We start from the raw sequence: 17,531 nt of genomic DNA, 5'->3' as shown, positions 1-17,531 counted from the left end.
GCTTTTGAACATGCTATCTAGGTTGGTCATAACTTTTCTTCCAAGGAGTAAGCATCTTTTAATTTCATGTAAAAGATTAGGAAAATCTAAAAATCCATTGATGGGAAAATGGTAAATTACATTATAACACAGGCACACAAAAGTGTACGTGAAAGTCGCTCAGTCATGTCTGAGTTTTTGCGACCCCACGGACTAAACAGTCCATGGAATTCTCCAGGACAGAATACTGGAGTGGGTAGCCTTTTCCTTCTCCAGGGGATCTTCCCAACCCAGGGATCGAACCTAGGTCTCCCGTATTGCAGGCAGATTCTTTACTATGTGGGAGACCTGGATTCAATCCCTGGGTTGCAGGCAGTTTGTAAATATTTGTTGAATGAATGAAAATAGCAGTAATTTCGGTCTAGATTCCTTTCTAATATTGGTGTGATCTTTACGTAAATAGTTTGATGACTTTATCTGCTGTTTTGTGCCTACTTCAGAGCTTGAAGGAGTGAGAATTAGACCAAAAATGGAATCTTAAGGTAGGAACATGAGGCATCTTCTGCTTTTACATAACAAGCCCCTTTGAAGGGTTCTGGGCTTAACCTGGGTAGGTTGCTTTCCCAGTAACAGAGTTTACTGGGAAACTGTGACAGGAGTTTTTAGGGGAAGTGCTGGAGGCTTAGGGGTGGGATGAAGAAGAGGCCAGTTTCTCTCAAGTTATAGTCTTTTAGGCAACGTCTCCAGATTCTCACTTGGGGACGAGCAGGTCTTTGCTTTACCGTCTTCTCCCCTGGACTGTCTGTCAACCCTCATCTAGTGATTTAATTATTCTGACTCTAGAAATGTAATTTCGGTTTGTGATGAGAAAATTTGGCCAAGAGACCATGTTCAGATGTTCCAGCTCTTGGCTAATGGTACTCCTGCATCCGTCCTCTGCAAGAGGGTCTTTTTTGCTGATGTGGAGCACACTCAGAGCTCCTCCTCAGTGTTTGGCTGCTATACTAAGTGATTGTGATTGGTCAGAAGCCTCCTTCCTGAAGCCCTTCTCCGGGGGCTGTTCCAGGTGGCTTACTCCTAGATATGCAGTTATCACGTAGGAAAAAAAAAAATGACCCAAAGGTATGAACAACATTAAGTGTTCTGACAGTGAAGTAGTGCTTTTCTCTTCCTGGTGTTTGTGTGAAATGATCTGGCAAAATAGATGCTACAGAAATAATGCATTTCTGTGTCTCCCTTCTCAAATGATAAATGTTCTTGGCTCATCACAACATTTCTTGCCAAATGCTGATTCTGCTAACAGAAGGAATGGAAGCTTCAGATGTTCTCCTGTGACAGAGGGAATAAAAAGTTTCCTGGACTGCCTTCCTTCTGTGTCATGAATGCTCAAAGGTGCTCTTGTGAAGGGCTGTGTTCTGCCTTGACCCTGGCCTTGGCTAAAGGCACACAGGCTGTGTTGCTCAGGTGTCTGCAGCTTCTTCCCCAAGCCAGAGGGAGCCCCAGAGGATGGTCAGAGGTGGCAGAGTGAAGAACATCAGTGTCATCAACCACCTCATTGGAATTTTTCTCCTGCATTAGAAGTTCAGAAAGGCGTTCGTATGAAAATACTACATGTACCAGAATCTTCTATAGCAGAAATTCAAAGAGGGCAAAACAGGAGAACACGGAGATTTAGAGTGGCCTGTTCTATGTGGGCACTGTGCCGCTGTGTCTGGCGATCAGACCTCTTGATGTCTCCCAAGGAGCCCACCTCTCATTCCCTGACTCTTCTTTTCTCCAGTTGTTTCCCAAGTCCTGGTTATCTCAGTTTCCCAATTCGTTGCCAGTTTTATGTTCCTCATTCCCATTCTGCACACTGAGATTTTTCAAAACCATGAATCTGGTCTTGGGTCCCTCCTACCCTTAAATCCTTCAGTGGTTCTGATTGTTGTTTGAATCCATACCCTCAGCCTCCTACCCATGTCAAGACAATGTCCAAACTCTTTATTCTAGCATACTACCTTTGATGGCCTGGCCCTGCTCACTTCTTTGACCTCGTCTCTCACCAGATTCCCCTGTCCTGGCCATCCATGCACCAGGGAAGTGGAACAGGGGTAGTTCCCTGTGTTCCAGGCAGCCTCTTGTCTTGGATATCCATACCTACTGTTCTGCTCATCCCCTGTTTCATCTCCCCTCTTCTTAGCCTAGTCATCCTTTAGGGGTCCAGAAAGTTGGAGTGACTGCCTTGACCACCCCATCAGGGTGGTTATGATGATGTTGTGTCTTCTTTTCTGGTTTAGTCATCAGAACATTCCTGACCATTAGACCATGAGCTTTCTTCAGCTTTGCTTTATTCATCATATTGTGCTTGGTACCCCACCCCTGCCTGGCATACCAGAGACACAAAATAGATGTTTGTGGAAAAATAAATGGAGTTTTGGAGTCAGAGGTCCAATCCAAACTGGCCTGAATCTTTGATCAGGTGGCATAGTGTCTCTTCCACTTTGGTCTTCCCCTCTGCCTTCATTGTGTGTTGACAGAGATGTGCTGGTACTTTCCAGATTCCTTTATCCAGTTGAAAAATAGCTGTTTTTTACACAAAACAAAGTAATTGCCAGAGCAACCCTTGAGGCTATAGAAAATAAAAGTGTTACTGCCGTCACAGCTGTGTGGCTTCAGGTTATTCTTGATACTTTGGAGAATAGGACAATGTGTAGCCAAAACACAGCCAAGGAGTAATATATTGGATTAGCCAATAAGTTTGTTGGGGTTTTTCCATAGTATCTTACCAATGAGGTTTTTGGCCAACCCAATATAATTAAGATGGCTTCCCTGGTGGCTCAGTGGTGAAGAATCTACCTGCAGTGTAGGAGACCCAGGAGATGCGGGTTCAATCCCTGGGTTGTGAAGATTCCCTGGAGGAGGGCATGGCAACTCATTCCAGAAAATCCCATGAACAGAGGAGGCTGGTGGGCTGTAGTCCGTGAAGTCTCACAGAGTCGAACATGACTGATGTGACTGACCACACACACACACAATACAGTTAAGGCTTCTGGGCCTCTTTCAAGAGTCAAGAGCTGTGTCTGCTTCTCTGGGGACAGTCTCTAAGCTCATCCCCCAAGTTGAGGGATAGCATCTCCTCCTGTGACATCCAGCCAGCCCTGGCCATGTGGCTTTTGGTCACCTGGAGGAGACTTGTAAACAGCTGCCACCCTTGTTAACTGATGATGTCTCTGGCTTTAGTTATTTGAGTCTCTTGGTTAGCTTAGGCCACTAAAAGCTACCAATCAATGAAACAGGCACTGTGATGGCAGTAAGATGGGCCCTCTGAAACAAGATCACAAGTATTTAGATTATCAGCCCTTCACCCTCTACCTGCTAATTTCAAAAGACCAAGCAGTTTGAAGTCAGACCTCGCTTAGCTTAAAACTCATTCTCTAACCATTTGACTTTCAACAATGACTAAGTCTTTCTTGGCCTCAGTTCCCCATCTGCAACATGGGGATGACACCTGCCCCAGACGGTAGCTGTGAGGATTAGACAAATTGATACATGAAAAGCTCCTGGAGCCGTGCTGGGCTTGTGACACATGGAAGACTAATTTTGCTAACTTCCTTAGGCTCAGCTAATGAAGACATGCTGCTTAACTACACAGATTCTAATTGGGGCTGCATTCCCCTACAGAAATTTGTTAGTAAGTGCCCATCTTCTGTTCTGCATATAAGTATTACTCGTATACATTCTCTAGTTTCCAAAATAGTATGCTCATGACAGAAATTAGAAAATACAGGTGAGCAGAAAGAAAAATAATTATTTGTAATAGTGCAGCCAGCTGTGAGCATTTGGCATCTGTCCTCACAGTGTTTGTGTGTGTGTGTGTGTGTGTGTGTGTGTATGTGTATGTATAGGCAGTTTAGTAATTTAAAGCAAAAAGTCACTATTACTATCTGTAACCAATTGTAACATTCTATATACTAGTTTCCTACATTCTTTTGCACAATTTGGAATTTGCTGTACTGTTGTAGCTTACTCGGTTCAGTTGCCAGAGGTCATATTGCTTGGTTTTATACCGTAGGTACGTTTTTGATGCTTTTGGTGTATATCACCATTCTGAGCTGCTAAGGGTTTGAAGCTGATTAATGACTATCACTTGGTTACTCTCTCTGTTATTCAAAATCTTTGGATTCCAGCAAAGAGTAACGTTTCCTAGAGAGAGGAAGACATTACATTGTTCTGACCTGATTCCAACAGGCATGAGCACATCTTGAAAAGCAGAATGCTTTTGCTTATGGGATTACTTCCCTGGGGTAGTGAGAAAGTAGTATGAGACTTGGCTCATTGGCAGAGAGGACCCATTGCCACATGTCCCGAGGGGAGACAGCTTACGCTGGAAGAGGAATAGAATCAGTGACCTGCTGAGTTCGTCCCAGATCTGAAATCCTTGGCTGGCACAGAGCTTCATGTTGAGCTTAGTTAGCTAGGTCACAAGGCCCAAGGAATCCTGGGACACCAGCAGACCTTCATAAAATCAGTGCTTCCTTTCTACGGAGCAGATTCAGAAGAAGAGAGCATGCAGGAAGGTCTCATTGAGAACTTGGTGGATAGTCAGAGTTGTATAAACTGGTTCCCTTCTAGAAGTCTTTTGGAGGAAAAAACATGAAAGTGACAGATATGATCAAAATAATGGGACTCGATGTAAAAAACTAAAGATTTAGGTAAAGGCTAATTATGAAATTCATTTTCGTTTTATCTTAACCCTCTAGATCACCTTTAGGCTCAGAATTACAATGGAGATTTATTTCCCTGACTGTAAATATTAGACTGACTTTAGTTTTGTTTTGTTTGACTCGCTTCTTGAACTTTGTATTTTGGGTAGTGAATCAACCTTGTGTCTAAGCTGGCTTGGCTTTTGGCTTTTGGAGCACATCTGGCAGGCAGCAGAGAACCCCCAGAATTTTTGGCTCCAAAGATGTCACTGGCTTGCATTTGAACTTAGGGAAAGTTTCTAGTGATTGTCATTGAAGTTTTGTTCATACACCAGAAGACACTGTTAGCCTGAGCCAGGCGTGGGCTGGCTGGAGTCCCACAGCAGGGGCCAAGCCAGCCAACCTCCCAAGGAGTGGGGAGGTCACCCTTCCAGGAGCATCAGTCAGCTGCATCCTTATTGCATCTTTCTTGTATTGTAGCATTGCAGTTGTGCTGCAACAGGCTTCATCCAGAGAAGCTATGTGAGTGTCTGCTGTGGGCCCGGGGATTGTCCTTAACTCCTGGACCACACAAGCTCTGATGCCAGGAGAGGTGAGGGAGAGGTGAGCACAGAATTATCTGGGAACCTGGAGGGAAGGTGTAGCCTTCTTGTTTGGGAAATGAGGAGAGCCTTGTCGAAGAGCGAGGGAAGGCTAGAAGAAGAAATGACGGTTTTCCAAGGAAGTGAAGGACTCAACACAAATATCTAAGATTTTTATGGACATTTTCAGGGAGCAGGGAGAAGAAAGTCACTTACAACTCACGGTCCATTATAGCAGTGGTCCCCAACCATTTTGGGCACCAGGGACTGGTTCGTAGGAGACCATTTTCCCATGGACCAGTGTGGGGGGATGGTTTCAGGGTGATTCAAGGGCCTTACATTTATTGTGCACTTTATTTCTATTATTATTACATCAGCTCCATCTCACATCATCAGGCATTAGATCCTGGATGTTGGGGACCCCTGTATTATAGGACCATGCAGAGCTCTCAGAGCATGTTTTAAATGATGTAGTAGATCGTTTGTAGTAGTAGATCACACACACACTCCTTTCCTTGGGGCAAGGAAAGACAGAACCTCCTCCTGGTTTACATTTTTGAAGGAGATGGAGAGGACATAGAGAGAAAATAGAAATTTGTATCTTGAAATTATCCTGCATTAAAAAGTTGGTTTATTTTCCATTTCAGAAATTACTCTTAAAGTCTCTATAGTCCAGATTACATGTGGATCCTTATGTTTTCCTTAAGTAGAAACTTGGCAGGGTGAGTAACTGATTCAGGTTTTTCATCCAAAGGAGGGAAAATGTAAGGCCCCCAGTATTTTTAGTTCTCTAGACTTTTGATAGCTACATAAATGTGAAGGATTCTTCTTGACATTAACAGTATTTTGAGCTCCATTTGGAAGTTTTTTAAATTAATAAGCAATATTTCTTTTCCGTGGGAACAAAATTAAATGTTTAGTTATATCAAACTTTGTGGCCTCAGGACCCCTTTACACACTTAAAAAGTACTGAGGACCCTTAAGAGCTTCTGCTTATGCAAGTTGTATGTATGAATATTTGCCACATTAGAAATTAAAACCAATAATTCATTAATTTAAAAATTAACAAGTTCAAAATAAAAAGACTCATTGCATGTTAACATACATAACATATTTTATTAAAAATAACTTTAAAAAAACAAATAAGAAGAGTGGCATTTTTTTCATTTTTGCATATCTTTTCAAGATTTGGTTTTAGAGAAGACAGGTAGATTTTCTTATTTGCTTTTGTGTTCAATCTACTGTGATTTGTTAAAATCAAGTAAGAAGATATGACTTCATATAAATAATCTGTTGGAAAAACGGAGGACTTCGTGGACCCTTGAAAGGGTCTCAGGGACTGTACAAGTGTTCTAGGGTCACTTTGAGAACTGCTGGTTTAGACAGATAAATTTCTGAGTTATTCGGTGGGTTTTGGCTCAGACGGTAAAGAATCTGCCTACAATGCAGGAGACCTGAGTTCTATTCCTGGGTCAGGAAGATTCCCTAGAGGAGAAAATGGCAACCCACTGCAATATTCTTGCCTGGAGAATTCCATTGACTTAGGAGCCTGGTGGGCTACATACAGTTCATGGGGTTGCAAAGAGTCAGACATAACTGAGCAGCTAACACTTTGCCTTCACTTGAAATGACAAGTTGTCCTTGAGAATTTGAGTATACTGTGGGACAAATTAGTTTCTTATGAAGATTCACAAACCATGAAATCAAGGTCATCCTAATATATGTTGCTGTTTTACTGTTGTTTGTGTACATGCTTCTTTTTGCGAGTTCCTTAAGGATATTTAGGAAGTCCTCAGTAACTGAATTGAATCAAAATACTAAAAATTGACAGCAAGTACTCTCACACTATAAAATGTGTATAAGGTGCTCTACTTTGATTGCATTAAGGTTGATTTTTTTTTTTCCTGGATACTAGTTAAGCTTCAAGAGAGCCAGAGCCAATTTTCACATTTCTCTTTAGTTAGTTTAATAATTTTGAAATACAGTCCAATCTCCCCAAATCCAACAGAAATTTTTATTTTTACTTATTCCTTTTAAATAAATGTGCTCTGGCATCATGAGCATTGTGTTTTATGATATCATGTGTCTTTAATGTTGTCCATCCTCCTTACAGAAATACAAAGAGTATGAGAAGGATGTTGCCATAGAAGAAATTGATGGGCTCCAGCTGGTGAAAAAGCTGGCAAAGAACATGGAAGAGATGTTTCACAAGAAGTCTGAAGCAGTACGGGTAAGTGTCTCTGGTTTCTGCTCTGTGTTGCCCAAAGACACAGAGGCAACTGGTGTTGATGAACCCAACTCTCAGAAATCAAAAGTTGACTCACCCATATATACATAATTTCTTAAGTCTGGTTAATGAAGATAAGCAGGTGCTAGGGGCACAGTCACCCCTTTTCTGGGGTAAACTAGGGTTTAGGTGCTAGTTTTTGTCTTACGATAGTGTACTTTCAGTGGAAAGTGAAGTCGCTCAGTCGTGTCCGACTCTTTGCGATCCCATGGACTGTAGCCTACCAGGCTCCTCCTTCTATGGGATTTTCCAGGCAAGAGAACTGGAGTGGGGTGCCATTTCCTTCTCCAGGGGATCTTCCCGACCCAAGGATCGAACCCTGGTCTCCCGCATTGTAGGCAGATGCTTTACCGTCTGAGCCGCCAGGGAAGTCTACTTTCAGTGGAGGTGTCCCTAATTGTTTGCCAGACAAACAAAGTGCCTAATTGTTTGCCTAATTAATTGCCAAAGTACATTCAAGGGGGCGTTGTGGTTGAACTAAGCAGTTGTAAAAAAAAGTTAATCAGTGTTTACCAAAATATGGAATTGAAAATCTCCATGGAGTAAATGAGTCTAGATGAAGTCTGAAGTTCTTTTTACTATTTTTGGAATATTACTATAATTATAATGTTTATCTTGACTGGCAAGAGCTCCCTGAAATCTTTTTTTTAAAGTTTTTTGGGAGTATAGTTGATTTACAATGTTGTTTTAGTTTTAGGTGTACTGCAAAGTGAAGCAGTTAAACACATACATATATCCACTCATTTTAAGATTTTTTTCCCATCTAGGCCATTATCCCTGAAATGTTGTATTAGCAGGAAGAATGGAACTGCAGTGCGCATGTGGTGTTATTTTGGATTTCCAAGATTGCCTCTGACTTTATACTTTGTTGCCAACAAAATGGGGCATCTGAATTCTTGATTTAGGACATGTGAATGTTACAGTACCCTTTTTTAATATTACATTGGCACAGGATTATGGGAAAGAATTTTGATCTAAAGAGTTCTTTATTTCTAACTTGTAGTTTACTTTCAGATCAGTTCAGTTCAGTCGCTCACTCATGTCCAGCTCTTTGCAGCCCCATCGCAGCACACCAGACTTCCCTGTCCATCACCAACTGCTGGAGTTTACCCAAACTCATGTCCATTGAGTTGGTAATGCCACCAACCATCTCATCCCCTTCTCCTCCTGCCTTCAGTCTTTCCCAGCATCAGGGTCTTTTCAAATGAGTCAGCTCTTTGTATCAGTTGGCCAAAGTATTGGAGTTTCAGCTTCAATATCAGTCCTTCCAATGAACACTCAGGACTGATCTCCTTTAGGATAGACTGGTTGGATCTCCTTGCAGTGTAGTTTACTTACCTTTTAGTTTTATTATCTTCAGAATGACTTTGTTATAAAAGTTCATTTCCTAGTTTAGTTTTTCTCATCCTTAATTGGCCAAACCAAATTGCCACAAGATATTTCTACCTTAGACCTTATAATCCCATACATTTCCTTGTTTCTAAAATATTTTGTATTATTTTGATTTAGGGAAGAAGGGACTGTAGTTTAGGTAGAAGCATGAGCTTGACCTGGGTTCAGTGTCAAGCAGAACAACCTTCATGAGCTTCCATTTCCTCATCTGTAAAATGGGAAAAACTCACACAGGGAGTGTAAAGATCACAGTTGTGGTTTTGAGCCATTAAGCACAGACCCTGGCACATGAGGAGTGCTTAGTGAATAGTTAACTTCTGCTGCTACTATGGTTATTAATTTAAATAAGGTGAGCTTTCTTGGTGGAAACTCAAGTGCCTTAGAAGGAAAAAAAGTGCTTTTATGTGCCATAGACATACTGCACTGACTGCCATTCCTGGGAGCTGCATGGTGGCCTCTGGGGTGTCTATGTCAGTACCTTAGAGCAAGTTGTATTCTATTTTTCACAGACATTGCAGCATGGCAGGCATTGGCACCTCTCAGTCAGAGAACCCTGAGGTAAACATGTAAAAAACACAACTACTATTTTATGTTTATTAAATGAACACCCTCTTTGTTGGAACTTTTAGAATGTATTGAGAAGTATCAAAAAGAGAAAAAAAGTCACGTAAAACTCCTACTACCTAGCAGGAAAACAACACTTATTTTCTTAGATTTTCTTCCTTCTAGTCTTTTTTCTTTACATTTATATGCATATCCTTGTGTGTGTTTTTCTTTTATCAAATTAGTAACTATATTGCCTGTTTGCTTTTGTATCCCGCTTTTTTTACTTCTTTATACCAAAATAGTGTGAGCATTATCTTGTGTCCCTGTGTTTTGTGATTTTCTTTTTTTAAAAAACTAATTAATTTTTTAAATTGGAGGCTCGTTACTTTACAATATGTGATGTTTTTTGTCATACAGCAACATGAATCAGCCACAGGTGTACATGTGTTCCTCCATCTTGCTAAATTCCATATATATGTGTTAATGTACTGTATTGGTGTTTCTGACTTCACTCTGTATAAAAGGCTCCAGTTTCATACACCTCATTAGAACTGACTCAAATGTGTTCTTTTTTTATAGCTGAGTAATATTTCATTGTGTATGTATACCGCGTCTTCCTTATCCATTCGTCTGCCAATGGACATCTAGGTTGCTTCCACGTCCTAGCTGTTGCAGACAGTGTCTCGCTCAATTCTGGTTTCCTCAGTGTGTATGCCCAGCAGTGCAATTGCTGGGTCGTATGGCAGTTCTATTTCCAGTATTTTAAGAAATCTCCACACTGTTCTCCAAAGTGGCTGTACTAGATTGCATTCCCATCAACAGTGTAAGGGAGTTTCTCCAGATCCTCTCCAGCATTTATTGCTTCTACACTAAAATGGCAGCCATTCTGACCGGCATGAGATGGTACCTCACTGTGGGTTTGATTTGCATTTCTCTGATAATGAGTGATGTTGAGCATCTTTTCTTGTGTTTGTTAGCTGTATATATGTCTTGTTTGGAGAAATGTCTGTTTAGCTTTGGCCCACTTTTTGATTGGATGGTTTATTTTTCTGGTATTGAGCTGCAGAGCTGCTTGTATATTTTGGAGATTAATTATTTGTCAGTTGTTTCATTTGCTATTATTTTCTCCCATTCTGAAGGCTGTCTTTTCACCTTGCTTATAGTTTCCTTCGTTGTACAAAAGCTTTTAGGTTTAATTAGGTCCCATTTGTTTATTTTTGTTTTTATTTCCATTACTCTGGGAGATGGGTCATAGAGGATCTTGAAGTGAAGTGAAGTCGCTCAGTCGTGTCTGACTCTTTGCGACCTCATGGACTGTAGCCTACCAGGCTCCTCTGTCCATGGGGTTTTCCAGGCAATAGTACTGAAGTGGATTGCTATTTCCTTCTCCAGGGGATCTTCCCAACCCAGGGATCGAACCTGGGTCTCCTGCATTGTAGACAGACACTTTACCGTCTGAGCCACCAGAGAGTGTTATGCCTATGTTTTCCTCTAAGAGTTTTATAGTTTCTGGTCTTATATTTAGATCTTTAATCCATTTTGAGTTTATTTTTGTGTATGGTGTTATAAAGTGTTCTAGTTTCATTGTTTTACAGGTGGTTAACCAGTTTTCCTAGAAGAACTGGTTAAAGAGATTGATTGCCTTTTCTCCATTGTATATGTTTGCCTCCTTTGTCAAAGATAAGGTGTCCATAGGTGCATGGATTTGTCTCTGGGTTTTCTGTTTTGTTCTATTGATCTATATTTCTGTCTTTGTGCCAGTACTGTACTGTCTTGATGAGTGTAGCTTTGTAGTAATCTGAAGTCAGGCAGCTTGATTCCACCAGTTTGATTCTTCTTTCTCAAGATTGCTCTGGCTATTCAAGGTTTTTTTTTGTTTCCATACAAGTTGTAAAATTATTTATTCTAGTTCTGTGAAAAATACCATTGGTAGCTTGATAGGGATTGCATTGAATGTATAGATTGTTTTGGGAGGATACTCATTTTCACTATATTGACTCTTCCAATCCACAAACATGGTATATTTCTCCATTTGTGTCATCTTTCATTTCTTTCATCAGTGTTTTATCATTTTCTATATATAGATATTTTGTTTCTCTAGGTAAATTTATTCCTGAATATTTTATTCTTTTCATTGCAATAGTGAATGGGATTGTTTCCTTAATTTCTTTTTCTGTTTTCTCATTGTTAGTGTATAGGAATGCAAGGGATTTCAGTGTAATGATTTTGTATCCTGCAACTTTACTATATTCATTGATGGGCTCTAGTAATTTTCTGGTGGTGTCTTTAGGGTTTTCTATGTAGAAGATCATGTTATCTGCAAACAGTGAGAGTTTTGTTTCTTCTTTTCCAATCTGGATTCCTTTTATTTCTTTTTCTTCTCTGATTGCTATAGCTAGGACTTCCAAAACTATGTTGAATAGTAGTGGTGAGAGTGGTCAGTTTTGTCTTGTTCCTGATTTTAGAGGAAATGCTTTCAATTTTTCTCCATTGAGGATAATGTTTGCTTTGGGTTTGTTGTATATGGCTTTTCTTATGTTGAGGCATATTCCTTCTATGCGTGCATTCTGGAGAGTTTTTATCATAAATGGGTGTTGGATTTTGTCAAAGGGTTTCTCTGCATCTATTGAGATAGTCATATGGTTTTTAATCTTCAATTTGTTAATATGGTGTATCACATTGATTGATTTGTGAATATTGAAGAATCTTTGCATCCCTGGAATAAAGCTGACTTGGTCATGATATATGATCTTTTTAATATGTTGTTGAATTCTGTTTGCTAGAATTTTGTTGAGGATTTTTGCACCTATGTTGATCAGTGATATGGGCCTGTAGTTTTCTTTTTGTGTCACATCTTTGTCTAGTTTTGGTATTAGGGTGATGGTGGCCTCATAGAATGAGCTTGGGAGTTTACCTTCCTCTGCAATTTTCTGAAAGAGTTTGAGTAGGATAGGTGTTAGCTCTTCTCTAAATTTTCGGTCGAATTCAGCTGTGAAGCCATCTGGTCCTGGGCTTTTGTTTGTTGGAAGATTTTTTATTATAGTTTTGATTTCTGTACTTTTGATGGGTCTGTTAAGATTTTCTGTATCTGCCTGGTTCAGTTTTGGAAGGTTATACTAAGAATTTGTCCATTTCTTCCAAGTTGTCCATTTTATTGGCATATAATTGCTCATAGTAGTCTCTTATGATCTTTTGTATTTCTGTGTTGTCTGTTGTGATTTCTCCATTTTCATTTCTAACTTTACTGATTTGATTCTTCTCTGTTTTTTCTTGATGAGACTGGTTAATGGTTTGTCTATTTTATTTATCTTCTCCAAGAACCAGCTTCTAGTTTGCTGATTTTTGTTATAGTCTCCTTCATTTCTTTTTCATTTGTTTCTGTTTGATTTTTATAATTTCTTTCCTTCTGCTAACTTTGGGGTTCTTCTTTTCTTCTTTTTCTAGTTGCTATTGGTATAAAGTTAGGTTGTTCATTTGGTGTTATTCTTGTTTCTTGAGGTAGCCTTATGTTGCTATGCTTTTACTGAATCCGATAAGTTTTGGATTGTCGTGTTTTCATTTTCATTTGTTTCTATGCATAGTTTGATTTCCTTCTTGATTTCTTCCATGATCTGTTGGTTATTCAGAAGTGTGTTGTTTTAGCCTCCATGTTTGTATTTTTAATAGTTTTTTTTCCTGTTCAGTTCAGTTCAGTCGCTGAGTCGTGTCCAACTCTTTGCGACCCCATGAATCACAGCATGCCAGGCCTCCCTGTCCATCACCAACTCCCGGAGTTCACTCAGACTCACATCCATCAAGTCAGTGATGCCATCCAGCCATCTCATCCTCTGTCGTCCCCTTCTCCTCCTGCCCCCAATCCCTCCCAACAGCAGAGTCTTTTCCAATGAGTCAACTCTTCGCATGAGGTGGCCAAAGTACTGGAGTTTCAGCTTTAGCATCATTCCTTCCAAAGAAATCCCAGAGCTGATCTCTTTCAGAGACTGGTTGGATCTCCTTGCAGTCCAAGGGACTCACAAGAGTCTTCTCCAACACCACAGTTCAAAAGCATCAATTCTTCGGTGCTCAGCCTTCTTCACAGTCGAACTCTCACATCCATACATGAGCACAGAAAAAACCATAGCCTTGACTAGACGGACCTTTGTTGGCAGAGTAATGTCTCTGCTTTTGAATATGCTATCTAGGTTGGTCATAACTTTGCTTCCAAAGAGTAAGCGTCTTTTAATTTCATGGCTGCAATCACCATCTGCAGTGATTTTGGAGCCCCCAAAAATAAAGTCTCACAACTGTTTCCACTGTTTCCCCATCTATTTCCCATGAAGTGATGGGACAGGATGCCGTGATCTTAGTTTTCTGAATGTTGAGCTTTAAGCCAACTATTTCACTCTCCTCTTTCACTTTCATCTTACCGCATTGTGATCAGAAAAGATGTTTGAAATGATTTCAGTTTTTTTAAAATTTACCAAGGCTAGATTTATGGCCCAGGATGTGATCTGTCCTGGAGAATGTTCCGTGTGCACTTGAGTAAAAGGTGAAATCCATTGTTTTGGGATGAAATGCCTTATAGATATCAATTACATCTAACTAGTCTATTGTATCATTTAAAGCTTCTGTTTCCTTGCTAACTTTCTGTTTAGTTGATCTATCCATAACTGTGAGTGGGCTATTAAAGTCCCCCACTATAATTGTGTTACTGTTAATTTCCCCTTTCATACTGGTTAGCATTTGCCTTACATAATGAGGTGCTCCTATATTGGGTGCATATGTATTTATAATTGTTACATCTCCTTCTTGGATTGGCCCTTTGATCATTATGTAGTGTCCTTCTTTGTCTCATATCACAGTCTTTATTTCAAAGTCTAACTTATCTGTTCTGAGTATTGCTACTTTTGCTTTCTCTTGCTCTCCATTTGCATGAAATATCTTTTTCCAGCCCTTCACTTTCCGTCTGTATGCATCCCTGTGTTTGAGATGGGTCTCTTAGAGATAGCATATATAGAGGTCTTGTTTTTGTATCTATTCATCCAGTCTTTGTCTTTTGGTTGGAGCATTTAACCCATTTACATTTAAGGTAATTATTGATAAGTATGATCCCATTACCATTTACTTTGTTATTTTGGGTTCGTTTTTATAAACCTTTTCTGTGTTTCCTGTCTAGAGAAGATCCTTTAGCATTTATTGAAAAGCTGGTTTGGTGGTGCTGAATTCTCTTAGCTCCTGCTTCTCTGTAAAGTTTTTGATTTCTCCTTCATATCTGAATGAGATCTTTCCTGGGTAAAGTAATCTCGGTTGTAGGTTTTTCTCTTTCATCACTTTAAGTATGTCCTGCCATTCCCTTTTGGCTTGAAGAGTTTCTATTGAAAGATCAACTGTTACCCTTATGGGGATCCCTTTTTGTTTATTTGTAGCTTTTCCCTCGCTGCTTTTAATACTTGCTCTTTGGGTTTGATTTTTGTTAGTTTGATTAATATGTGTCTTGGGGTGTTTGACCTTGGGTTTGTCCTGTTTGGTACTGTCTGGGTTTCTTGGAATTGAGTGGCTATTTCCTTCCCCATTTTAGAGAAGTTTTCGACTATTATCTTCTCAAGTATTTTCTCATGCCCTTTCTTTTTGTCTTCTTCTTCTGGGACACCTATGATTCGAATGTTGGGGCATTTAACATTGTCCCAGAGGTCTCTGAGGTCGTCCTCATTTATTTTAATTCTTTTTTCTTTATTCCTCCCTGCTTTATTTATTTCCACCATTCTATCTTCCATCTCACTTATCCTCTCTTCTTACTCAGTTATTCTACTGTTGATTTCCTCCAGAGTGCTTTTAATCTTAGTTATTACATTGTTTATTATTGATTGACGCTTCTTTATTTCTTCTAGGTCCTTGTTAAACATTTCTTTCATCTTCTCAATCCTTGTCTCTAGTCTATTTATCTGTGACTCCATTTTGTTTTCAAGATTTTGGATCATCTTTCCTATCATTATTCTGTATTCTTTTTCAGGTAGACTCTCTGTCTCCTCCTCTTTTGTTTGGTTTGGTGGGTTTTTATCATATTCTTTCACCTGCTGAATATTTCTCTGCCTTTTCATTTTGTTTAGATTGCTGTGTTTGGGGTGCCCTTTCTGCTGGCTGGAAGTTCGTGGTTCCTCTTAATTGTGGAGTCTGCTCCCTGTGGGTGGGGCTGGACTAGTGGCTTATCAAGGTTTCCTGGTTGGGGGAGCTTGTGTCTGTGTTCTAGTGTGTGGTGCTGAATCTCTTCTCTCAGAAGTACAGTGAAGTGTCCAGTAGTGAGTTTTGGGGTGTCTATGGGTTTGACATGGCCTTGGACAGCCTGTCTTTTAATGGTCAGGGTTGTGTTTCTGTTTTGCTGGAAAATTAGCATGGTGTGTCTTACACTGGAACTTGTAGGCTCTTTGGTGGAGCTTGGTTTCATTGTAGGTGTGGAGACTTTTGGGTCAGCTCTTGTCTATTAGTGTTCCCTGGAGTCAGGAGTTCTGTTATGTTCTAAAGTTTTGGAGCTAAGCCTCCTGGATTTCTTGTCCTTCTCTGACAGTAGCCTCAGGACTTCTCTATCCATACAGCACAGAAGATAAAACCCCTAGGTTAGTGGTAAGACAATTCTCAGCAGGCAGGAACACCCAGAGAGATTCACAGAATTACAGAGAGAAGAGAAGAAGGAGGAGGGAGATAGAGGTGACCAGGAGGAGAAGAGGGGGAGTCAAAAGGGGAGAGAGCAGTCTAGCCAGTAATCAAATCCCTAAGTGCTCTCCACAGCCCAGAACACCCAGAGAGGTTCACAGAGATGTGTAGAGAAGAAAAGAGGGAGGAGGGAGATAGCGGTGATCTGGAGGAAAAAAGGCAGAGTCAAAAGGCAAGAGAGCAATCAAGCCAGTGATCAAGTCCCTAAATGAAAATGGATACTGATGATTAGAATCTTAAAGGTACAAAATTGATAGTAAATATCAAAAAGCAAAGATGAAAAGCGAAGAATAGAGGTTAGACTCCCAAAAATACTGTATAAAAATACAGAACAAAATTAATTAGAAAAATTACAAAAGTATATATGGAATTTGTTTTTAAAAAATGGGGTTTTTTGGGAAAGGTAATAGTAGGCTATAAAAATGAAAGTTAAAGGAGTAATAAAGAACTACATTTTTTTTTTTTTAAATTGAAAAGTGATAATACTAAAAATACTGAAGCTGTAGGAATTCCTCTAGTGCTGTTATGGGCAGTGTGGGGTCAGTTCAATGTCAGATAGTCCCTTGTTCTGGCTTGTACTTGTTCTCAAGGTCTAGAGGTGCCACTCAAATGCACATTCTCAGCATTCACTGCAGGGTTTTAATCTGTTGCACCTGTCACTTCCAGAGTGGTTCCCCCTTCTTTGTTTCTTTTGGCTTCCTTTGTTTCCAAGTCTCTTCAGCGTCTAATTTGCACCCTGACACAAGGGGGCGAAGGTAGCCACTTATTTAGGCTCACTTGTTCAGTTGTGTTGTGGGGAAGGAGGGACATTGCAAAGAAATACTACTGGCATGTGTGGGGAGTACTCACAATGGATGGACCACACTGGGTTTGCCCCAGCCCAAGGCAGCATGTACTTCCTGGGTCCACAGTGCTCAGGCTTCAGGGTGCTCTGCAAGGGCACTGTCCCAAGTGGACCTGCATTTCATGCCCTTCTCAGGCCTAAGCCGCTCAGGTTCTTGGGTGCTCCACAGGGGCACAGGCCCAGATGGGCTGTGTGTTTTGTGCCCTTCCCAGATCTAGCAGCTCAGGTGACCAGGTGCTTGGTGAGAGCACTGTTCCAGGTGGTCCATGCATCTTATTCACCTCCCCGGTCTCGGCCGCTCAGTTTCCTGGGTGTGCCTCAAGAGCACAGTCCCGCGTGTGCTGCATGTTTCCTCTGGGGAGCTGATCTCAGGCTGTGCCACTCCTGGCAGATGTCAACTGTCCAGGATTCCAGGAAGACACGGTTAGCAAATGGGAGCCTGTTCAAAGTTTGGTGGAAGATGTGGTGTCTGGGGCCTAGACTGCAGCAGGCCCTTGCCTTCCACCTCTGTCTGTCACAAGCCTGCCTCT

General features: G+C 40.6%; 1 protein-coding gene across 1 annotated transcript in view; it reads left to right on the top strand.

The window, feature by feature from the left end:
• Positions 1–17,531, top strand: part of CACNA2D3 (calcium channel, voltage-dependent, alpha 2/delta subunit 3) — a 904,008-nt gene that overhangs the window by 179,161 nt on the left and 707,316 nt on the right. Inside the window, exon 3 of the mRNA XM_010851933.1 lies at positions 7,359–7,475. Coding sequence (XP_010850235.1) covers positions 7,359–7,475 — 117 coding nt within the window. The remainder of the gene's footprint in view (positions 1–7,358; positions 7,476–17,531) is intronic.

This window comes from Bison bison, unplaced genomic scaffold (assembly GCF_000754665.1).
Source record: "Bison bison bison isolate TAMUID 2011002044 unplaced genomic scaffold, Bison_UMD1.0 scf7180017864304, whole genome shotgun sequence".
Lineage (NCBI taxonomy): Eukaryota > Metazoa > Chordata > Mammalia > Artiodactyla > Bovidae > Bison > Bison bison.
The sequence above is the reverse complement of the archived record's forward strand: the minus strand, read 5'-3'. Positions and strand labels throughout refer to the sequence as shown.